Source organism: Nilaparvata lugens, chromosome 4, assembly GCF_014356525.2.
Source record: "Nilaparvata lugens isolate BPH chromosome 4, ASM1435652v1, whole genome shotgun sequence".
NCBI lineage: Eukaryota > Metazoa > Arthropoda > Insecta > Hemiptera > Delphacidae > Nilaparvata > Nilaparvata lugens.
Genome location: NC_052507.1, coordinates 73,055,978 through 73,082,574, shown reverse-complemented (window position 1 = coordinate 73,082,574; position 26,597 = coordinate 73,055,978). Strand labels below are relative to the sequence as shown.

General features: G+C 34.3%; 1 protein-coding gene across 4 annotated transcripts in view; it reads right to left on the bottom strand.

The window, feature by feature from the left end:
- The window catches only part of LOC111049173 (beta-TrCP), a 103,392-nt gene that overhangs the window by 21,573 nt on the left and 55,222 nt on the right, over window positions 1–26,597 (bottom strand). For 2 of the 4 annotated variants that reach the window (XM_039426393.1, XM_039426392.1), the window contains exon 2: window positions 3,371–3,605. In XM_039426393.1, coding sequence (XP_039282327.1) covers window positions 3,371–3,605 — 235 coding nt within the window. Of the gene's footprint in view, window positions 1–3,370; window positions 3,608–25,979; window positions 26,282–26,597 lie in introns of those variants that run through there. The other 2 variants (XM_022335189.2, XM_039426394.1) reach the window with 2 other exon arrangements.

Genomic DNA, 26,597 nt, shown 5'->3' with positions numbered 1-26,597 from the left:
TAAAAAACTTTGATAATATACTTTATTAAATTTATTTATCATAATATTTCTCATCTATTTCACTTTCCATGACGAACTGGTAGTTAATAAATCTTTCTTGAACTATTTTTGACAACACTACAATCTAGTTTTTGAATAATAGTTATATGGATTTACATCCATTTTCAGCACTGCTATCCTCATCTCGTTGACATTAACAGGTAGGATTTAGTTGGTTAGTATCGGCGGTGTTGGCAGTTTTATTCAAATTTATTATTGAATCAAAATGTTTATAGGACTTGAAGTTTAGTATGTTAATAATTCATAATATTTCCTTATTCGGTTTTTCTCACTCTAAATTGAAAAAATTCAACTGTTCCAAAAAGAGTTGAATACATCGAAAGAGTTGAGTCAACTATCAACAGTTCATTAGTTCACTGATTAAACTGGTTTCAAAGGGGATAATTCAAAATTTTCCAAGCTATATTGATATGAAGACTTCTGCCTATTGTTCTGCTAATGGGGCGAGATAAACTAATTTGTATGTTCATTTTAATGGCATCATCCACTGTACTATCCCCAAAATTTCCCAGTTTCCAGAGAATTCCATTCATCTTCAATAATTTTCTTCGAGTAGTATAATGATTGATTCTTAACACTACAAACTTGATCTAGAATGGTTCAAAACACTATCACACTGCAAATCAAATAAACCTTGAGGTGAAAAATTGATTACTTGTATTTCAAACCACTTCTCTTTCCCAACAAGTTGATAGCATTGTTTGACCGTCAATTGCCTTATAAAGCCATTCTAAATAACCCAAGAAACTAGTAACACGGATTAAACAACGAGAAAATTATCAGTTTTACGAGGAAATATCTAATAAGAGAGGTAAATTTGAGATTTTCTAAGAACAAATTACAGTATTGGATGCACATAGCACTGAATTCAGTGAATTAGAGGAGATAATTTAACTTCTCGAAATAGTTACTGCACGCCTTTTACAACTAGTAATTACGTTTGTTTTAACGCAATACTGATAATATTACTCCATGATTTCCAGTTTCTTTCAATAACTTCGACAGGTGAATAGCCAATAATAAGGCTTACCCAATTCTTTTTTCCCATTTATTTCTAAATTGAGATCTACGTAGTAACAAGCATCTAATACAAATCGTATAACATTAATAATTCAAATAATTTAGTTTGAAGAGCTTTAAACACGTTTACAACAATACCACAACGTTTTGTCAAAACTTGGTGTTAAGCCGATCAACACTATTAGCCAAAAAATGATACTTCAAATGAATATATTACAAAAACATTATTGATCAGCAGTTAAAACTATTTGCAGGGTCTTATTTATGTTCGTTAAACACTACTTATTAAGAGAGAGAGCTTTCCTATGGATATCTATAGAGTATCCTGACGGGTACTAAATATGAATGGCGTTATAATAGTTATTAGGCGATTGTTCTCACATTGATAGAATGCTGGGCAGCCGTTTGAAGCAACAGACAACTTAATTATTCATTCTTTTCTTAATTATTCTTTATTCAACTTTCGTTCAATGTGCCGAATATACTGAGTGCAATGAGTCCATATACTGCTGCACTTTATGTGAGAGCAGTAAATGCAAGTCATAAACAGTATCAGAGTCACTACAGTATATGGGAGTGCAGTAAGGCTGACCACTAACGGTAGAACATGCATCATACACAGTTTTCATACACTGTTGTGTGATCACAGCAAAACGATTCGAGCAAAATTTTTCGAGGTTAGGTTTTTGTTTCTCGAATTTTTTTGTTGCTTATTTCCTTTGCTGCTCTATTTGAGATTACATTTTTTTCTAGATTGGGTTTTCTAATTGATTTAATTGATCATTATAACTTGTAATTTTCCAGTGGTTTATTTATTGTTATTGGTTGTTTATTTTATGTTAGAAGCCTCTCCGATATGATGAACATGTGTATGTGCATGTGCATGACATTCATGTTCTACCGTTAGTGGCCAGCCTAAGAGAAGCCCATACTCAGCTACTGCCTATAGATGCATAATTATACTGCACTCTATGGACCCCTCTTTTAGAAATGACTTGAATCTTAGGGTAGACACACACCAGTTAGTCAATTCCGTTCCATCGGTCGACTGACGCGCTATTGAAACAAATAGAAGCTTTCAGAGCTGTACTGAATAATAGCCCGATCGCAACATAACAAATGTGCTGACACCTCTGTCCGACAATCAGCTGATATTGAATTGAATAGCATAATGAGTAAATTCAATTAATAGTGTCATATTATTTGAATTCAGAGTTTTTCTATACATTTCTTCAATCATTTCTAAATTTGTTATTGAAAAAATAATATATTATTAATATTATCTACATTTATTTGATCCGTAGCTTAAAGTGACTGCAAGTGTTCCCAATGGTGACAATACAAGCTCGAAATAACTCATCAAAATTTCTGATGGACATTCTGAGGTAGTTGGAAAATGTATCATCACCCCAATCAAAGTAATGTACTAAATTCACTTTGAAATGCTCTTTGGGCGACCATCGGGTGAACTTGATATCTACGTCTTTTAATCTTTCGTTTACGAAGATAATAAGCTGCAATAACAATCTTTAAAGGCGTTCATTTTGTGAGTCAGAAATACTGATGTATAGTCAGGATGGTACATACGCACTGACGGTCGGTCAAGCTCTGTAACCGGCCTTAAATTTACAGAAACCTATTTACTGTACTTTCTCTCCTACGATACACACCTGGCTCTCAAAAATGAATAAATCGCTAATACTACAAAACCAGGTGATCAATTTTACAATTATTTATTTACAGAATCCCATTCACTGTACATTCTCCGACGATATACACTTGGCACTCAACAATTAATAGACCCCTAATACTAAAAAAACTTAGAAGAGTCTAATTACTTGGCATTAGCGATATAGCTATGTTTCTCAGATACACCTGGCATCCAAAAATAAATTAATCCCTAATAGTCCAGTCTATATAGACATAAAAAAGGGTGTCTGCTTGCAATTTATATTGTAGTTCTGACTTTTCAATATATTATTTGGGTACATAAGAGAAGTCCAAAACCAATTTCTTCATGCAAAATTTCCTTGTGTTAGATACAGGGTGGCCCAAAACCATCGTAATTTCGGCTCATTGTCCAGTTTCAGCTATTTCTGAAATTGGTTCTGGACTTCTCTTATGAACCCTAATAATATATTAAAAAATCAGAACTACAATATAAATTGCAAGCACACACCCTTTTTATGACTATATTGACTGGACTATTAGGAATTAATTTATTTTTGGGTGCCAGGTGCAATGCACCAATGTGTAGGTTCTACAAAAACGTATTGGAGATTATAATTACTTGGCAGTAGCGATATGAAGTCGCGCTGCAGCATGGGCTTGAGATAGGTGTTGATGTGGCCATGCTGGTAGTGACACATGCGCGACAGCAGATGCTCGACAAACTCGATCTGGTCCTGCTCGCTCCATCGCTCGAAGTACTTGAGGCAGGTCTCGCGCTCCGAGGCGAACTGGGGCCCCGCCGGCGTCACCTCTTTCTTGCGCGTCGTGTCGTACAGGATTGTCATTGGACTCAACTGCAACCAATCACACAACAAACACTGATTAGTCAAACAGTAATATTTCTCGTACAACACGACCAGAGGAGTTTATTCAAAATATGGACATGATTACAAAAAGCTACAATTATTTACAAGATATTAATACAATTGGTTGATAATTTGCTGATCTAAGAAAATGTGGCCCCCACCATAAATGAATATGTGTCGGGATGCCACTAAAACACAGTATATCACACGGGTGTCACAGTATACACAAAGGACCATATCAACCATATAAACCTAATTGACCGAGCGAAGTGAGGTCTAAGATTCAAGTCGACGGTTTGGCATTTCTCTTAATGTTTAAATGTTTAAATGTTTATATGTTGCGCATTTACGGCGAAACGCGGTAATAGATTTTCATGAAATTTGACAGGTATGTTCCTTCCTTAATTGCGCGTCGACGTATATAGAAGGTTTTTGGAAATTTTGCATTTCAAGAATAATATAGAAGGAAAAAGGAGCCTCCTCCTTCATACGCTAATATTAGAGTAAAAATCAGAATATAGAATTATTCATCATAAATCAGCTGACAAGTGATTACACAGATGTGTGGAGAAGCCAGTCTATTGCAGTATTCCCATAAGGTCTATAGTTCCAATCAGGTACTTGTGGATGAGAACATTGCGTGAGGTCTACTGTTCACAGAACTACTAGTTATTATAAATAATAATTAGTCAAACAGTAGACACTATTGGCCATACAACAAGGACACATTAATGAAATTCTAAAAACTGAAAACAAGCACAGGAGGCGTAGGGAAATTGGTATATTTTGAATATTACAGTTTGCAACAGTGCAGAGTCGGTAGTTGTTGGAAATTTTGCACAATCGAAGTGAACGCACTGCCAATCATGGATAGTTGGACTGGTGTGGAACGAAAAATAACGTTGAGAGCATTTTGAAAGCATTATCACTCTCGACGTCATCTACATATCCATGTAGGGACATCTTTACTGCGTACGAGTCCTACGAGAATATTTGATCAAAAGCTGGGTTTTCGTTTGTGAGTAAATGCCGTTGTCGACCACGACAGGGTGAGGATCTCACATTGGTTAGATTTCAAACGGTCTATCTAATTAACCTAAAAGATTATGTTCAATTATGTTTTAATGGGGGAGTTGAGTTAATACTTTATTATACATTTAAATGGCAATATGTTGATATTATTAGAAATGTTTGATTCTTGAATAATAAACACAAATAATAATGAAAAGTTATTTGATCAGCTGTTTTAGCACACTTGAAATTTGAACAATAAGAATGTCAACAATGCTTGTCGTCGTCGACTGCGGAAATTTACGCATAAACGAAAATGCACCTTAAAGGAAAACATAAAAATCTAGATCACTACCATTCCCAAAGATTTTCTACACTGTCATTCTAAAGTTTCCATAACAGGTTGTGAACGCCGAATGGAAGTCATATTTCCGAATATTGGAATGTAAAGAAGTACTTTTAGACATTTTCACTGTAGGAACATGAATGGGATGATTAATACATGTCATGTCATTAGGCTACTAATTTTAAAAATCTTTTTAGAGGAAATTACCAAATTACATTAATAAAAAAACATCAATCCTCCCTATTCTAGTAACGCTGACAGTTTGGAATTAATCTCAGTGTAGCAGACGACGATATGACCAGGTTAATCTGAACGAAAACTCCAGAAATAACTGCACGAGTAATAATTGATGGCCCCCTCCCAGCTCCCACCAGCAACACAAACATGCAGATCTATTAAGAGTGTTACATTATTAAGCAGACAAGCCAAGAAGCTTCAAACTGTGTCAAGTTGTAGCGTCGACTATTACGATGCAAAGGCCAACAAAATTTCAACTTGATAGAAGAAGAAGACTTTTATTTACACTTTACAATAAAAGTGATGTGGGCGAAATTGAGGCAATAGAAGCCCCCTCTTCCATTTAACCCACGATGATAAGTAACATAGAAATAACAATATACATTACAATTTGAAATTAAATGATAATTAAAAATTATAAGGAAACTTAAATTACTTAATTACTTATTAAAATTAAAATTACTTAAATTACTTAAACTACTAAATCAATTTGCTACAAATTGAATAAATCAAGAGGAAAAAAAGAGAAAACTAAAAGCAAGAAATCTTAATAGAAAATAATCTCACTCACACAAAACATTCACACACACACACACACACACACCCACACAATCACACTTACACTCACACCTCTAAAGAACATAGAGTAAAACCGCCTAGTTAAGCCCTCCCTCCCTGATCCACGCCACGACAGCCGCACTGAACCGGCGTTGACTGTCAAGCAGCCTAATATGAGCTGGCAGTGAATTCCATAATCTAATCGCACTAACATGGAATGACTTATTATATAGCTCAGTTCTGTGAATTGGAACGGACAATGAGCAAGCTCCATGACGCGTCCCACCCCTGCCAACATCACCCATGAAGCGAAACCCTGCTGCCAAGTAATTGGGAGACCGAGATTTCAAGAGTTTGAAGAGGAACATGAGTGCATGGAGACTCCTGTATTCGTGCAGTCTTAAAAGTTTGAGCTGTCCAAAGTATTGAGTAATATGTTCGTCACGTCGTAAACCAAAGATGAAGCGCACACAGTAATTCTGAGCGCGCTGCAATCTCTGAGTAAGTTGAACAGTCATGTCCATAGTCACTAAGTCACAGTAGAAAAAAAAGGGGAATATCAATGTTTTAACTAACATGATTTTAGTAGGAAAAGGTAAAAGGTGTCCAATCCTTTTCAAAGAGTTAATCCCAGCTACAACTTTGTTACTGGTCGAGTTTACATGGTCTGTCCAGTCGAGAGTATTTGTAAAAGTCAAACCAAGATTCTTCACCCTGGTGCTGTAGTCAAGTTGAACATTGTTTATTCTTATGCGGGGTAAGTCATTAAGGCTTAGTCTAGTCAAGAGTCTTGAGTGACCTACAACCATGACCTGCGATTTGCTCTCATTAATTTTTAAACCATTATTCTCCGTCCAGGTGATCACACGGGCAAGGTCATGGTTCATGTCACTCACAGCTGTCGCCGCATCACCAAGCTTGAAATGCTTATACAGCTGCAAGTCGTCAGCATACAAGTGATGCTCTGTAGTATTTAGTACATGAGTCAAGTTGTCAATGTATGCACTGAATAGCAGAGGACCCAAGATTGAACCCTGAGGGACACCTCGTCCCACTGGTCGCCAGCGCGAAGAGGAACCCCCAAGTCTCACACACTGACGTCTATTCTGCAAGTAGGACCGCACCCATGCCACCGTCGAACGAGAGAAACCCATACCCTCCAGTCTGTACAATAGGATGGGATGGAACACACAGTCAAAGGCCTTGCTGAAATCAACAAGGACAATGAGTGTGAGCTCCCTGCCATCCATTGCTCTGCGAACGTCATCAGCCACCTTGAGAAGAGCAGAATTGGTGCTGTGACCAGACCTGAATCCTGACTGGAAGTCGCTAATAAGCCCCCTACTGCAAATAAATTCACTCATCTGTTTGTGGACAATCACCTCTAGTACTTTGGAGAGCACAGATAGTAAGCTGATGGGTCTGTAGTCTGAAAGGGAGGACGGGTTGGGAGTTTTGTTTAAGGGTATGACTATAGATGACTTCCAATTTTCAGGAAAAACGGAAGTCATGAGAGATGTATTTATGATGTGGGTGATGAAGGGAAGTATCAGGGGAAGCATAATTTTTATGAATTTCAATGGTAGATCATCAGCCCCAATAGCATTGCTCTTTATTTTCAGTATAGCGGCCAAAACGTCACTTGCTGAGACACATGAAAAGTAGAATGGCTCTCCAGTTACTTGAGCTGGCAAAGAGTTGATGTAGTCATGGGCACGATCCAAGCCAACAGGTATGTCAGTAAAAAAGTTGTTGAGATCGTCCAGTGAGTGAGACACAACAGGCCCGCTCCCCTCTCCACCAACTCCAACAGACCTCAGTCTACGCCACTTACAAGCAGATGAACCAGCAGAGGAGATCAGATTTTGGAAATATCTGGATTTGGCGTTTCTGATGGTCTGCTTGCACAAATTTCTCATTCGCTTGTAGCTATTGAAATCCACAGAGCTCTTTGTGCGTCGTGCAACTCTACTACACCGATCGCGCTCGGCCATCATCCGACGTATTTCTCTTGAAATCCATGGAGCAGGATCCCTTGTCACTCTGCGCTGCACAAGTGGAATATACTTATTGAATAAATAGGATACACCATTATGCAACTCATTCACCATGTAATTAACATCATTAGTTGATGTTTTTGTAATCTCTGTATTCGATGATTTTTGGCTTCTGTTTGGGACTTTTTAAGCCATATACAAGGTAAACCATATCATGAGCAGACAGTGCAGGGAAAGGGATCTGCCCATGGCCAACAGCCGACCGCTCATCACAAACAGCAATCAGGTCCAAGAGCGTATCAGACGTAGCGGTATGATGAGTCGCCTGGAGGGGGAGCAGGGTCATGCCACCAGTATAAAACATAGTCGTGAGTTGAGTCTTGTCATAGGTGTCACGTCCTAGTAAGTCAGTGTTAAAGTCTCCCATTACAGCTATATGGCTGTACGGCAGCATGAGACGCAACAGGGTATCTCCAAAGTCACTCAAGAATCCTATATGAGGTGGTCGATAACATACTCCAATCAGCATTTTAACATTATGAGATTTAATTTCAAGGAACATGTATTCGGGTCTATTTGGAATCGATGAATCGGATGAATACTTATGACTCTGTAATACTTGGAGAGAGGAGTGGAGCTTTTTCAACTTTCATCCACAGTGTAACAGAATTGAAAGGTGATGAAAAAATTAGTGAGTCACAGAAAATTGATGAAACGGGACCTGGGTTATCTTTAACGTGGTTCAAGTTATTTCAAATTTCAAAAGACAAAACTTTACTAAACTAATCATATGAACCATTATACTTTCTAAGGTGCAATTTCAAATATTTCATGATGGAAAGATTAGGAAGTTATCTGGAAGAAACCTGAAACCTGATACAATCGGACTTCGGGATATCTTCTTTCTAGTCAAGAGATTTTAATTTTCAAAAGCAATTTGAATATTATATAATTTAATCAGAAGTTAATCAAGAATTGAAGCATACAATGGAATATTATTATAAATAAAAATATAAATCTAAGTACCCTTTTAAATTATTTTGTCACAACATGTTTCGAGCATTACTGCCATTTTTCATTAATGCCACAGGATTTTTCCTTTGCTGGGTGATGCCAATAGTGTATTTTAAATTGTTTTGTTTTAAATTTGATTTCCATTATCGAATTGTATCTAAGGAATTAAAATAATTATTTTATACTTTATCTATTATTAAATGTTAACATGTATTAATTTTGGCAATAAAATTTATTATAATTATTATTTTCATAATGTCTTTTTCAAAACTTAAAAATGGCATTACTGTCCGAAACATGTTGTGACAAAATAATTTAAAAGGGTACTGAGATTTATATTTTTATTTATATTAAAAGTAGCCCTAAAGAAAAAAAGACAATGGGGATATTATTATTTCATTACGAATTCAAAAAAACAAAAACAAATAAAATTGAGATTGATGGAAGTTTCAAGAGTAGTAAATATGAAAAAATATATGCTCCTATTATTCTAAATCCAAATAGGACACATGCGATCTTGGAAGATGAGGATTAAAAGTCAAGAAATATTACAATAGAGGTACTGGCCAAAAATAAATTTTAATTTTCAAGAGCTACAAAATAGAATTGGTTCGAATATAAGTAAATGAATTTAATTAAACCATAGAACAACATACCCAATACAAAGTCAATAATAAACTGATAAGAGGCCCGTAAATATACTTGAAAATGTTAGAGAAGTGATAAAAATTAGTAAAATTCAAAACTGTTGAATAAAAATAGATTTTATCGCATTTCTAATAAATATTTTGAAGTTTAGCACTGCACTACAAGGTGATAAAGATAAGATCAGCGTATACTGGTTTTTCCTGTTTTGGTGAAGCTGATTTCTAAATCATCATTCTAGTTTGAAGCATCATCTATTCGACAACGGCTACAGTTAGAAGGATACAGTTATCTGCTCTAATCAAGTATTTCATTCAAAGAAAATTTAATGATTAAACAAAGATTATTTTGAAATAACATTAATGCTATTAGTCTAGATAAAGATTTTGGAGGTGTTTCAATATTAATCAACTATTCCTACAACAAAAGATAATTATATTACAATTGCAAAAGACTGATATGAAGTTTCTTTAATTAAAAAATATCCTAGTTTATTCATATTTGAAAAAGATTTTCAGATTTACCAAGTTATATTATGTGTATTTCAGTCGCATCACACTTAATAAGTAACTATTTACATTAGTTTCAAAGCGAAATGGCACTCACTCACTCGCAGAACTAAAAATCTACCGGACCAAAAACGTTCAAATTTGGTAGGTATGTTCAGTTGGCCCTTTAGAGGCGCACTAAGAAATCTTTTGGCAATATTTTAATTCTAAGGGTGGTTTTTAAGGGCTTAAAGTTCGTCTTTTAGCATGTATATTCTTCATATTCTCTTAATTATAATTTAAAAATGTCCATACCATATGTTAATATAGAACTATAATCTAAAGAGAGTACCTCTTCGAAACAGTTGTTAACTGGTAACTAAATTAATAATTTTGTCAGGTTGGCATTAAGTTGAGTTGACTTTGTTAGGTTGGCACCAATTTGAAGTTTGAAATGCATTTATCGCGGAAAAATTGATTGGGCACTGCTACTTCAATCAGAGCTATTCCTGGGAATATTATATTACTAGCCGTCTGGCTCGCTTTGCTCGCCATATCCGTTTAGCCAGACGTTTAGTCTGGACCCCTGACTGGATCGTCCTAACATATGATAAAAATGCTCAAATGAAAAATGCATGCGAGCGAAGCAAGCCTGATGATCTCATTCTCGGACGATACAGTCGGGGGTCCAGGGGGCGAAGCCCCCTGGCTACACGGATATGGCGAGCGAAGCGAGCCTCACGGCTAGTACAGTATATTATTGAAATGAAAGAGCATTAGGACAAAATTGATTCATGTCAACTCTCAAGTTGAATATTATAACTTATACAGGGTGATTCATAATTATGGTAAAATAATTTAATACGTGATAGTAGAGGTAAAAATAAGAAAAAAAGTTCTTATAAACATATATCCATAAACGCTTCATTAAATTATTAAATTATTTTACCATAATTATGAATCACTCTGTATAAAGAGTTAATATTCTTGTCTTTTTTATTTAGGACTACTTTTGAATAAAAATAAAAATATAAATCTGCGTACCCTTTTTAAAATTATTTGGCACGACATGTTTCGGCTTTATAATGCCATTATCAATATTATCATTTTTTTATCACTTGATAATGGCATTATTCTCACGCCGAAACATGTCGTGACAAAATAATTTTAAAAAGGGTACTCAGATTTATATTTTTATTTATATTAATATTCTTATATGGCTAGGTTGAATTGAATAATTAGGTTGAATTCTTCAATAAAATAAACTTCTCTCTAACCCCTTCTATATAATGTGCTCAACTACCATACACACAACACATCAATCTGTAATATTCCATATTTTTCAAGCAGAGACTAGACCAAACTGACAACACTCAGCTATCAACTAACAAATTTCCATATTACAACAGGATTTTCATGCTATTTCGATCCCACAGTAAATAAGTGTGAAATGAGAATATGTAGTCTAGTCTAAACTCACGATAATAAATAATACAGATACATTGACAGCTGGCCAGTGAGTATAGAATGAAAATGACTTTCTATAGCTGGTATCAATCAATCAATCAATATTATTGGCCCAAAAATTCGGCCATCAATCTATCAAGTATCAACAAAAAGCCAACCTTGACAGCGACTGCGCTATTTATACTATACTGGCAAACCCACGCCAATCTAATTTCGCAGAGGAAATTAAAAAGTGCCCGTATCCCTCCCCCTTACTGCGAAACATGTCCGTCCAAACAGGTGTTGGCTTTCTACAGGAAGCTGGCAAATTGTATATTCCAAGACACGATAAATTTTCGATTAGCAGTATGACGGGTTTCTCCAAAGAGCTATAATAGTGAGATCTGTATTCCTAATATAGTCACTAGATTCACTATTCCTGTAAAATCATAGTCTGAATAATGAATAGTCAGCATTTCTCATGAATAGCATCAGCACTTCCCATTCATCCATTACTGAAAATTTCAAGTGAATCTCACGATGCTTGTACCAAATCCAAGACGTAGTACATAAAGGTGCGTACAGATATACGCGCCGCGAACATGAGCAATTCACTTTCAATCAGCTGATGCCAAGCTTTTTATATCTGTATCTTACCGTTTCTCTAAAAATACAGATATAGTCAGCTGATTAAAAGTGAATTGCTCATGTTCGCGGCGCGTATATCTGTATGCACCTCAAGATAAACAATACTAGACTGGCTTATGAGGCATCAACAATATTGATTGACCGAGCGAATAGAGGTCTAAGATCCAAGTCGACGGTTTTGCATTTCTCTTCATGTTTAAATGTTGATATGTTGCGCATTTACGGCGAAACGCAGCAATAGATTTTCATGAAATATGACAGGTTTGTTCCTTCTTAAATTGCGCGTCGACGTATATACAAGGTTTTTGGAAATTTTTCATTTCAAGGATAATATAAAAGGAAAATGAGCCTCCTTCATACGCCAATATTAGAGTAAAAATTATAGAATTATTCATCATAAATCAGCTGTCCAGTAGTTTATAAATTGCATGCCATGACGCATGCAATTCAATATCTCAATGTAACTTGGTAAAAAATCAGCTGCTGTGTGGACTATTAATTGCATTGAATGCAATTTTCATGCACTGTTAAATGAACTATTGATTGCAATAACGCATGTAATTAATAACTAAAATAACATAGTATTGTCTCTCGACCTTTCTCTGCTTTGAACTCTGGCTGACTTGTTGCCAGTATGTCTTGAAGGAGATTATCTTTTGATGTTTGCATTTTTGATACACCAACCCCAACATCCATTAGCCGTTTTCACACCGATATCTCGCCGACACGACATACAGACAGGATTTACTCTGATGGACAGTATAGGAGTAGGCTGTGGTTTATAACTGCGCGAGATCTACTGTTCACAGAACTGTCTACCATTAGATGGAGTCTTAATCATAGATACCCTATAATGGTGTCTTATCAAATGTGTACAATGCCTACCATTAGATGGAGTCTGAATCATAGATATCCTCTAATGGCGGCTTATCAAATTTGTACACAGTAACAGTGCACTTCACTGTCGTTAGTTGAATCTGTGGTCTGGATTTTGCAATACTGAATTGGTAGGCCTTCAGCAAGGATAGTATATAGCTATTACTATTATACTATATACTTTTATTTTATATACTATTCTTGGGCCTTCAGCACAGCAAACAGAAAATGGTATTCCAGCCTCTTCAGTGGAATTCACTGCAAACGGTCAGCATTCCTTATGTGTAACATCAATGTCTCCCATCTAATCAATGCAGACAGTGAATCAGTGTAGCATGTATGGAGGATGGATATGTAGGTTTCATGCGTCAACCAATCAGATTGCGAGTTACAAAAACGATTCTAGTTCCAGTTACTGCACTGCTGGAGGCTCCAGTCTGTGTTTGGAGCCTGGAGCTGGAGAATTGGGTAAAGCACTAACGCAAGAGGAAGTGGATAAGACATGTAGGAGGCTGTTTACAGCTTACAGCTACTTGTACACATGTTTAGGTAAACAGCTAGATGTGAACTATTTTGGAACCAGACGTTTTATTTTCATCTAGACATCTACACCAGGAATATTGATATTCAATTACAGTATTTTAATTTCTTGCTAATAGTTATCAGAATAATCAAATATGGGCAATGCAAAACATTTTTTATGTTCAAGAGAATTTGTTCATTGAAAGATTCATTCATACATTTGTTATGTCAATCTTCATTGTCACATTCACAGAATTATAAAATGTTATTACATACCATTTACTTTATACTATGAAGTATGAATGACTTGAAATCAAGCCCCTCCCCAATTACTGGTTCAGACAAAACAAAATGGCGATTCAAACAGCAATACAGCAATGAAAGATTATTGGTTAGTTACATGCTACCAAATAAATGAACGAAAGTCATTGTCAGTTATTCCTATGGTGGGGGGGGGCTTGTCCCAACAACTCTATATTCTCGACATCTACTTATTATTCATTCAAGTATATCTATATTTATTTATACATTGATACATACAATATCATTCTACTATTCTACTCATTGGAGGAATTCATGAAAATGTTAACAACACATCCACCAAATTCAGACTCATTTCATAGCAATGTTCTCTGCCAATCTTCATTGTCAAATACACACAAATGTAACATTATTCTTTATTCATTCCTTCTACTGTCTATAAATTTTACTCATTCATTGAACCATTCTATTTATTGCAGAAATTCATGAACATATTGACAACAAAACCACCAAATTCAAACTCATTTCATCTCAAGCTCCATTTTGATATTATTAGCTTACCCTCTTGTAAGCTAGACGTCACAACAAAACCACCAAATTTCAACAATGTCAAATAAGTTGATTTTCGGCCAGCTCTATTATTTTGTTTGCTGCAAGACACAACAGAGACAACCTCAAAACTCACATAATTTTCAAGGAGATATTGACAACAAACTACTCAATTTCACAACAACTGTATATCCATGAGAACCACCCACGGCCCCCCTCGGCTTTTCAATACACAGTATGCGTGCGTAACAACGACAGCCTATTGTGAGATCCACCTTAAACTGTCAGAAATACTAAGAAATAGCATTTCTGCTTCCCAATTCGACCACAGCTGACTGTCTGAAGTGAATGACTGTGACTATAATAACAGCTCACCTTGGTTGGTGTATACCCGGTGATTGTACCGAGGAGCGAGCGAGTGACTAAAAAATTGACAACGAATCTGGTAATCTCAGCGACTGTGACGTCATAATAGAAGCCAAACTGGTTTCCTGTTCTCAGCACTCTGTACCAGGCACAAGACACAAAACTTCCTCTCCAGGCCGATATCTTTTCCTTGTTCACCAGGTTTCAGAGGAAGGCTTCATGTCTTCGGACGATCAAGTGTTAGTAATCCTCCTGCTACTGATTATCAGAGGATGCACTTCACATTTGCCGTCAATAGCTTTGGAAAAGTATGAATAAATTATATTTTTGACAGATAACTGATCAACTTCCTGTTTTATCATTCAACGTCTACAAGACACTTTACGATTTATTATTTCTTATAACATATAATCAATTTTATCATTGATGAATAAATAAATTAAAAGACCATAGCAGGCATTCAGTGTTATCACTACCTCCGTAAACAAAGCCGTAGTGCAATCGTGTGACGTCAGCACAGGTAGGACACAGGTATTGGTGTAGGAACCAATAAAAATTCGTTGATTTCAGCTGATCTATATCAGCTATTGTTTTTATTGGTGTAGGAGACAGACCTACCTGTGTTGACGTCACCAGAATGCACTATGGCTTTGTAGTAGTGTAATTCGACAGGAGATAACCATGTGAATCATGTGAAAGCCTATAACCAAAATCAAAATTTATTTCTTCTCCCCATTATTTCACAATTTTTTCATTTTTATGAATTTTCAAAGAGTGATATCAATATTTCCAATCAATCATTTCATCAACGGTTTTTTTAACAAACGTAACGAGTTCCCACTTTTGATTTGAGGCTAGAGTAGAACGTTTGTGTGTACGTTCGACGATAGCTTCCGAATGCTTTCATCAATCAAATTCAAATTTTTATCAAATTACTTATAACTTTCAACACATATTATCTGAACTATTTATTACAATTAGAGTTCGGTGAACAACAGAATAATCAATAAGTCATCAAATTTCTGTTCTATAAAATAAGATTGACACTCCTTTATCCCATAGTTTCATTTTCATTAAATATTTCATATTAATTCTTATTATACTATAACATGTATATTGTGTGAATATGGGAATAAGATTGATTTGATTTATCCTTTGAAAAGGCGAGGGTACGTGCTCAATATCACTATGTCACCGAGGTTTAAGTGTAAGAGAGGGCCGACTGCGCCTAACTTCGCCCTCCCAGGTATAAAATAAAGGCAGTCATTCTATTCTATTTTATGTATTTATCATGTATGCTCAAGATAGCCTATAATTAATAATCACGAGAGGAGAAAATCATGCGAAAGTCTAAAAATGGAATATTGAAAATTGAACCAACCGGAGATCTCAATAGAACAGCATAAAAAATATCAGCGGCATTTTAGGCGAGTTCTCCAGTCCGTGAGGGGGGTGGGTTGGGTTGGTTCACCAGTCCATTATTTCCATCATTTATAATTACTATTTTATTACATAAAAATATTTCCTATTCTTGGAAATAGATATCTATTTAGACATCTGGAGAATACTAAAGACTTCCATTCACAATTCATTTACTTCACACCAAAATCAACTTATCAACCAAACTATTTCAAACTGAATCTTGCTAAATAGCTGTATAAATTTTCCTATTAAAATAGTACTTATGGCAACAGAAACTTCTCTCCTTTCCTCCAATGTCAATAAAAACCATCAGAATCAAAATCTCTCTCACAATGCGATAAAATCCATCTTATAACATCAGAATTTCCCTTACAATAAAATAAAAATGAACAAAATTTTCCCTGGCAACAGAATCCTCCTTTCAATCACAACAAAATCTTCCTCACAATAACAACAAACTCTTGTTTCTCAATTTTTCTCGTATCAACCCAGTCGTATTACGGTTTTCTATGGTTGGCCAAAGTCCACACTACGGTATAAAAGAAGAGACATATATTTTTGTACATATACCGTGGTCCACCATACTATACTGGTCTCACCGGTCTCTGAGACTCAGCTCCGGTCTGCTCTGCCCTCTCTTACAAGGGCGCGCGTGCGCGTGCTTTGATGATGATGATGATGACGATGATGTTGGCTTGTCGAAAGGAGAAGAACCGTAAACCGTAATCCTGTCTGGTTACCTTCTTCTACTTCTTCTTCGAGCTTCATCCTCTCTGCAGTTCCTTACTTTTATTGGTCTTCAACTACAAGTATTATTCTTCTGAGATCTCTTCACTTCCCACTACTTATTGAATAGTTGGGTCTATCCAAATAAACGTAGAAGACTATCACTGTGATTACAATATTATCTTACTAGCAGGTAACCCGTGCTTCGCAAGGGTCTATTTTAAAACTCAACAAACTGAAAATTTGACTTAATAAAATCTAGAAGAATTGAAAATAGGCCTATAAGAATCCTCGGTTGATCAAGAATTTATATGCAACATTTCAAGTAAATCAGTCCAGTAGTTCAGACGTGATGATGCGTCAAACATAATTTTCCTATCCTTTACACATGTATACGTGTATAGGCTAAGCCAGTTCTTTCCTTCATTATAGTATAGAAGATGATTGATACATGGATTATATGGTAAATAAAGGTGCTAGAGCTACAAGCAAGATCAAGACAAGCAGTTTGTGGCCCATGTTAGTCAGACCAGGATGTGACAACAATTATATCAGTCTCTTTGAATTTTGAATAACTTTTGAAAGGTTTGAGAAATTGATGTGCTGTTTTCACCATATTTTCTCTTGAAATCCTGCATCGAAATCATGTATCATATGACCACCTTCCAATTTAAAAAGAAATGAAGTTGGATTCAAAATGGTTCAAAAATGGTGGACAAAATTTGGGTGGGACGGAAAACCTGTTTTTATTAATCGAATAGGATTCCCAATCAATACCTATCTTCTAATTGCCCTTTAAAAAGAAATGTTCAGCTGCTTCCATACAACAACTGGAAGCATTATAAATTCAAAACTTGACAAACTGAAAACTTAATTATTAATTAATTTTTAATTTCGCCCATATGATTTGGTGATTTTTTTTATTTTTTTATGAAATCGTATGTACCATAATGAAATTTGGACATTAATTCTGAAAAATCTAGAAGGAAAATTGAAATTTGGGCTTCCAGGTGCACGAGATTGATATTTTTAGAATCTATGAGCAAAATTTGGAGATCTAAATCATTCCCGTTTTTCCGGTATGCAATCCACAAGTTGACATGTTCAAACAAACGAACAAACACAACCCTACTCTCTCTTATTATATAGATGATTACGGAAGATTATCTGTGATATACAATAATTATTATCTGTGATTTATTCAATATTCTTTTCACTTTTCATCTTCTTCCTAATAATCTTCACACACTTTTCCCCATTCACCATTATTCATCAAATTCTTCTTCCATCACTATTTTCATAAGCCTCGCAATAGTGTTCAGCCTCTGCCTTTTTCCCTTCTTTGAACAGAAATGTTCAACTTCTTTGAAATTAGCATTCGTCTCATTCATTATCCAGTAAAAAATTTATATTCAAATCAAACTTTTCCCTTTCTTAAAGTTCTTTCTTATTTTTTTTAAATTAATGAATAAATTTAATTTGCCAAAAAACAAAATACAAAAAAGCTTTACAAAAAATAAATATAAGTATATCCTACTGCACTTAAACTAAGTGCATATATTATTAATATATTATTCTATTTATGTTTCTCTTCATTTGTCTTAATATTTCTTCGTTTTCTCTTTCTTCCTAGAATCTAGATTGATCTCAATCTTCATGTTGACTTCAATTCTTCATGTCCTCATAATCCCATATTGATACAATTTGTACGTTCTGTCCCGTCTTGATCAACTATGTTTTCTTCCTCTTATTCTTCTTCATCTAATTTCTTCCCATACTACTAAATCAATATTTTGTCCATTTCGCTACTTCCTGTTCTTTCAATTCTTCTTCACCTTCTCACATTCCTTACCTTCTCTCATTTCTATCACCTTTGAATACAATAATCTTCTTGTAATTTTCCTTCAATTCATCCGCTGAAATTTTACTTTCGCCAAACTTCAGGATACTCAACACTTCAGTATATAATAAATAAGTAAGTAATAGTATTATTCGTACTAATTTCAAGTTCATGCTCTTTTAAATTTTGTCTTTTTTATATTATTCAAGCTTCATCCCTACCATCTTCTCCTTCTTGATCTTTCTCGCCTTCTTCCAAGTTACAGTTGCGAATGTAGACTAATCATCCAACAGAGTAAACTTCTTTGCTGTCTTCAAATAATAATACCACCGATTCACCTTGCACGAGTGGTCGAGTCGCAGACTCTTCTTTCAACTTCTTTTTCTTCCTCTTCTTTTTCTTCATCCTTCTTCCACTACTTCTCCATCATCTCCTCTAGTTCTACATCCTCCTCCTCATATTCTTCTTCTTCTTCTTCTACTACTACTTCTTATTCTTCATCTAGGTTCTAGGCAAAGGCGTAGGTCGTCTAGCCGACTTGCAATGATGTGCAGCTTTGCAGCAGTAGCAACAGCAGCATTCGACTGGACTCTCCACCACCAACCAGTGTCTAGTCTCCTCTCACTCTTTGGCCACTCTCGCTCTCTCTCACTTCATTTCTTCCGTTTCAGCTTTCTCTCGTTCTGTCAGAGAGAACACTGCTGCATCGAAGAGCATTCAACATTCGACATCCACAAGTGTAGCTACGTCATAATGCAGACCATTGCCATCATCATCATCATCAATGTAGCTTTCAGCATCATGCAATGAAACGTTGCAACAAACTCCACTACTCATAAGCCTGGTTTCCAGTAGTAGATTTAGTGGTAGAGTTCCCTGGGCAAGTACTAACTATCTTGTGAACTCTCCCAATGGAAAACGTTCATGGTAGAGTACTAGTTTTTAGTAGAGTAGAGTGGTATAGCACCGTGGGATGGTAATCTACCACTTGCCTTCCCCCACCATCGCTTCTCACTCTACTCTACCACTACTATGCTAATGAAAACAGTCTCGAGCTAGTAGAGTAGTCGTACCGTAGACTATTAAGTTTAAGAAGTATTGCTATTTATTAAAAATTATCAATTTATTAACATTTATTGGAAAGTTTGATTTATTAAAGTGTTAATATTTATTTATTTAGAATGCAAATGACACTTATGTAATAACATTTGTAGATAAAATAATAACTAGTCCTTCTGCTATTTTTATTCCAAATTTATAGGTGACAAAGTACAAGATAAGGTTTAATAAGTGTTAAATTTATTAAAAAGTATTGACATTTTAAGGTTAGTTCTGTAGTAGTTCTGAGTAGTCGTACCATAGGCTATCAAGTTTAAGAAGTATAGTTGTTTACCAAAAAGTGTTAATTGAATTGAATTGAATGACTGTCTTTATTTTTCCTAGAGAGCGAAGTTAGGGCGCAGTCAGCCCTCTCTTACACTTAACTCTCTAATAAGTGTTCAAGTGTTAATTTATTAAAAAGTATTGACATTTTAAGGTTAGTTCTGTTCACTAGACAACACACTTCACCTACTATTCTCAATTGTAGTGAAAACAGTTACTCGACCAAGTAAGTAGAGTAGTTAGTATGCCAGTTACTCGACCACTAGCTCTACTAGTGAAAACCAGGCTATAATCTATAATACCCAGCTAATTTAAAATCTCTATACCCTATACATTAGCTCTTTTGAAGCTCTATTTAAATACTAGCTAAATGCAATATATATATATATATATATAAATTAGTATCAGCCAGAAAGTTTTGTCCCTTGTACCTACAATTGAGTGAAGGACTAAAACAGTGAAAGTGAAAATTTGGTAATGTGTTGAAGAATGTGGTTGAAATAGGATAGAGCAGATTTTGAAAAGTACAGTACAATAAAATTGGGGAACTCTACAGCTTGAGTTTGAGTTGAGATGTCTCATCGTATCAACTTTTTAATGGTTTGAAATATTTCTCTAGTCATAAACAAAATTATAATAATTTGTGGTATAAAATGTTGTGGTATTTCTCCATAATTGTGTTTCTTTCAATTAAAATTATTATAATAAACTAGTTTTTTTCATCACATTATATAATATTGAAATGAATTTGGGGAAATATTGTTATCCATAAACTCAGTCTAAAATTCATTCCAATTTGATTGATCTAGTAGAGGATAGTTTGGATATAAAATGACGTCAGCTACACAAAAAATTTAGCACAAACATGCGCGTGATACCTACCGTCTTCTTCTATATACCGTGATTCTATCTACCTACCTCATGCACGAGAAGGAGGTTACAAAGTCAATTTTTCAAGGATGGGGTGGACCCCCTGTTATATAGTTTCCCAGGAAGGATACTCATGCCAGTTGATAGAGCTGATGAATAACTAAAGGATACAGGGTATAAATTTGAAAAAATCAGTCTAGCCTATCACCTATGACAATAGGGTAAGGAAAGTAAAAAGGGCACTTAGAATTCTAGTTTTATTCATAAGAAAAAGCTCATCTTTGGAGAGGATATTAAGAAGAACTCATGTAATTTTGTTGTCAATCATCGATGATTCAGATTTAGTGCAAGAGAGTTTTTCTTCCTCTATTGATTTGTTTCATCTATCTAGAAATAAATACGAAGAAAATATACATAAATTCAATAGTCAAGAAATGGTATGAACAAAAATTATGACAAGAAGGGAACTAGTATTTTTCCAATGATAATAGTCAATTATGCACTCCGTTTTTGGAAACATACACAGAGGGCTACCTTTAGGCTAGTAATAGTTCTATTGATTTTCTACAACATATTATTAAACTGTTCTACGTGTTACATACGGCAATTATGTAGGCAGATCAACACACCAGTTGATGTAGAACCGATTGTGGGTTTTGGATAACAATTACCATTTTATTGATTTATTAAAATTCAATATCAATTATGAAACATGACATTCTAATCTTTGCACGCACGTTGCAATTAAACGCCTACATAAAACTTACTAAAACTAAAAGAATCAAAGTGTATCATGACCAAATGATCCATAAAAGCATGTTAATGGTTATGGAAATATTTTGCCCAATTTCACTGATATTCTAAACACATTCACAGCATTGAACAAAGAAAACCTACCAATGAAAATTAGAAAAATAAGATGAATATTGAACATTTTGATTATTGGATCATGTTTTATTAAATTGTATTGTTATCGATATTTGTTAATGGTATTATTCATATTATTTACACAGCATACACATATTTTATTTTAGGGCTGTTTCTGTTTTTTCTAATTATGCGCTACAGGCAGTATTTTAATTTAAAACCTTGGACTAGACTCACATCTTTTAATTCTTACTTTATACTAGTTTTTTTCTTTCTATTATTTATTATTTTTCATAATGTTTTTCTTATCACACTACTGGAAACGTGATCGGTGAAATTTCCAAAATACTATTTAATTTCTAATTATATGTTATGTGATTTGAGGACGAAATAAATTCATTTATTAATTCATGAAAGCTAACTATGAACAAACAAGCTATAATGGTAATGCCTTATTTACTTCCCTTTCTATCTATTCTATTAGTACAGTATATGTGTAATACCAACGAGTATCTATATTAATAATTACTATGTAATTACCAAAATGCCATTATTGAGAAGAAATTTTAAAAATTCAAGAAATAAGTAAAGTCTATACCAGCAAGTATATTAATTACTATAGTGAAGTCCACGTTAAAATAGCAGTGGAAAAAGATAGGAGATCAACGTTTCCGATACTCTGTCTAGGCAATGCGTTCTATAGACGGTAACTGATACATGTTTATTGATGTAATATTAACTGTTCATTCTCATTTTAAATAATCGATAATATTTTATTACGCAATAAATCATATTTTTCAATAATTTTATAATGAATTTTCATATTTAAGATGAAATATATTGTTAATTAATTATTAATTCTACATTGTTAAAAGACGATAAGCGAAGACGATAGAGCAAAGCGAGAAAGAGATAGCACTATCCAATTTGTTGAATGATAGACATGGGATAGCAATCATGTCAAATTAACAACTTTTGCTAATCATTGCTCATTTGCTCACCATTGCTAATCATACACTGCCATTATAACGTGGACCTCATTATATATATATACAGAAATGTCATTATTGAGAAGAAATTGTGAAATTCAAGAAACAACAGTTAGAATCGATCATGATCAAGGCGATACTGTTTCTCACAACAATTTTACTTCAAGATCGTTACGATAATATTATATTTGTGACAGTAATCTGACTGAAACACGTTCAGATCAAATCAAGTTTGTTTGTCACAACTTATGATGAAACTCACACCCAACTTGAAACAAACAAAAACAAGATATTCATCTTAATGGATTATTAATGATATTACTAGTAGTTCTGTGAACAGTAGACCTCGCGCTCAGTAAGTTATATTGACCTGTTGTTATGTTTTCTCAAAAATTAATAAATAATTTATCAATTTAAAATGTCTAGAAAAAATCCTAAATAAACATAGAGCTTTCTTTCCTATATCGTACCGTGACGTGTCGTCCCGGAATGTGAGTGTGAGCGCTGTTATCAGGTCTGGCTGCAACTGTCTACAACGTTGATGGAAAGATACATTTTCAAGATGTTCGATGTTTTTGAACGGGTAGTATTATAGTCAACTGTCTACTAACGTTAATGAAAAGATACATTTTGTAGATGTTCGATGTTTTTGAACGGGTAGTATTATAGTCTACTAGCCAGCTGATATATGATGAATTATTCCAAAGTCTGATTTTTACGGTAATATTCAAAGGAGACTGCTTTTCCTTTTGTATTATCCTTAGAATGAAAAATTTCCAAAAACCTTGTATATACGTCGACGTGCAATTTAAAAAGGAACATACCTGTCAAATTTCATGAAAATCTATTACCGCGTTTCGCCGTAAATGCGCAACATATAAGGAATTTGTGAAAAATGGTGTCAAAAGTGTTTCTAGTTTGAGTTTCTTTTCACGTTTTAAAATTTTTAATTATTATAATACAGTATTTTTCAGTTATTAGTGATGATTTAGTGAAGTATTCTTATTTAATTTGGTTTTCAACTTTCCTAAATTCTAAATTCCTAGTTTATACATATTTTGGACTCAAAATTGGACAAAAATCGTGAAGTGTTAACATAACCTATTTTTTAGAAAATTTCTATCTAAATTTGGGGAAGGAACAGTTTTGGGCTTTAAGCCTGTTGTTCCTTTCCCAATCATTCATAGTTGAGAATTATATTGTAGCCACTGTATCAATGTATAAATGTATAAATAAATAAATATAAACATTTAACATTTAAACATTAATAGAAATGTCAAACCGTCGACTTGAATCTTAGACCTCACTTCGCTCGGTCAATTATTTGTATGGGGACATTCTATCTATTTGAGTGACGAGAAGATAATAAATTGCATCGCATGACCGGAGCAGTGGTCACTCTATTTCAGTTGGCAATCGTCATTTATCTGCAATTCATGTCACGTGACTATTTCCAATGAGAAAGACCAGCCACAAATTGTAGGTTGGTGACTAATAATAGAACTGTGGCGAAATTCACTTCAGACTGTTATCATAGAATGAATGAGAAGTTATTTATGGGTATTAATGACTATTTGAAGTGGACTTCACTATACCAAGAAGTTCAATCCGAATTGGGAGTGACGTACAACGTGGGATTTTTGTTATTACTGGACTGGTAAAAAAGTAGCTCTGGTACACTAGAAATGTCACATAATTCTAGTGATTCATTTTTTCTAGTACAAAATTAACCTAAATACTTCAGATTTTCCCTGCCAAAAACAAATGCTAGGAAAGTCTCCCACGTTTTATATGTTTGAGTGAATTTTTGTCGACGTTTTAGTGGCAAGTTTCTTTAATGGAGAATAAATATATGTTGGTCCATTTAGGTTTTTTATTGATGTTCGTTCACTTTATCAGACGATAATAATGAAGATAGTTGACAAAAAATATTGATAAAAAAAATTAGTCTATATAGTAACACTAGTGGAAAGAATACTAGTGAAGTCATAACGATATTTGATAAATGTGTCAGAAGATCACATAATAGTGGTCATAAAAAATGAAAATGACACTGCAATCTATAAAAGGATATCTACTTTTCTCAGTTTATCTCAACTTATATTATCAACTCGAGATTTTATTGAAAAAGATTGTTTATTAGTATATAAAGTAACACTAGTGGAAAGAATACTAGGAAAGCTATAACGATAACGATATTTGAGAAATGTGTCAGAAGATCAGAATAAAAGTGTTCATAAATAATAAAAAAAATACTGTAATCTATAAAAGGATATCTACTTTTACATTAGTAAGAGGTTGGTGGAGTTCCCAATTTATATTTGACAGTCATAAACCTAGAAATAACGAGAAAAATCTATTTCAATATAACTTAATGTTGAGCTGATAAGTTGAGATGAAAATTTCATCTCAAATTGAAATCTCAAGTTTAAATTGGTAACTCCACCAGCCTCTTCGCAAAGATATATTAGTTCATTATTCATTCAAATATATGAATATGTGACTTCAATTTGAGATCAGAAATTAATTTGACGGGATTTGTCATAAAGTTATTTCTTCTTGGATTGACAGAGTCAATTTTCTTCAATGTTGTTTTCCATCACGAACTGCTTATTATTAAATCACTTTTTGCTTTTGGAAAAAACGACTAGCAGTCAGATATTTTACAATATCATTCACTGGTGATTAATCACTCACCAGTGAGTGATTAATTCATTTATTGTAAAATATCTGATTGCTAGTCGTTTTTTCTAAAAGCAAAAAGTGATTTAATAATAATTTTCTATTAAATAGAAATATCATATTAATATACGACAATTCTTATTAAATACGGATCTGTAGAGTTCATTGAATTATTTAAAATTTATAGAGTGATCAATTTTACAGTTGATTTGAAATTTATCGGGTGATACAATTTTAGAAAATACAGGTTTAATCTTATCTCTACTGTTGATTCGAAACCATCCTTTACTAGTTATTCTGAGCAGAAACATTTCAACATTTAAATTTTGCAAGGGAAATCCCTATTAGGGCATACCCTATTCAAACAGCTTTGAGACGAAATATTGAAAGCTTTCATGAAATCAGTGACCTTTAACAAGATAGAGTCAATATTTTAAAAGCTACTCACAACCAATCAACTAGTTTGTGAAAGCACACTGCAGTTCCAAAAGTTGTTTTTCAAGTTGAATCGTTAAACTTTATAGAAGTTAATACGAGACCCCTTGAATATTCTCAATAAGATATGTTCTACAGGTATTTCAAAGAACTTATTACTTCCTACATAAATGAAAATTCTCACCTTTTAAAAACTTTGAAATAGAAAACAATTACTCAGCAGTAAGCCAAGTGGATGGAAATACTGGAGCTTTTTTCACCACAACCTAATATAAATTTCAAGACGACATAAAACTCAATTTGTAACATGGATTTGAAAAATTAATTTATAGAGGAAACTAGTAACTGTGATTAAATAAACACTGATTGCACCACTCACAACAAGAAGGGTAACACAAAAGCACAATTTCTACACTAGAAACTTGTGGCGTAAACTTGAGCAACTCGAAATACAACCTCACACAACACTCTACTCAACTGGACTGAATTTTGGGAAGGAAGAAAGAGCAGACTACAGACAAGGCCAGGCTGTGAGATTTCGAGACTGTGGAGAGGAAGCTCAATACGTACTCTACTGTTCTGTTGCTTGTCGCTTGTCGGCAACACGTTGCAAGTTATGAGCAACAAACGTAACTATAGTGAGGTCCACGTTATAATGGCAGTGGATAAAGATAGAAGAATAGCGATGCCGATTCACTGCATCAATTAATTATATTTTACACTGTCAAAAACATAATTGGCATCGTTGTGGTCCTGGAAAAGGATAGTACCACCTTGGCTTTGTCAAATGATAGACAAGGAT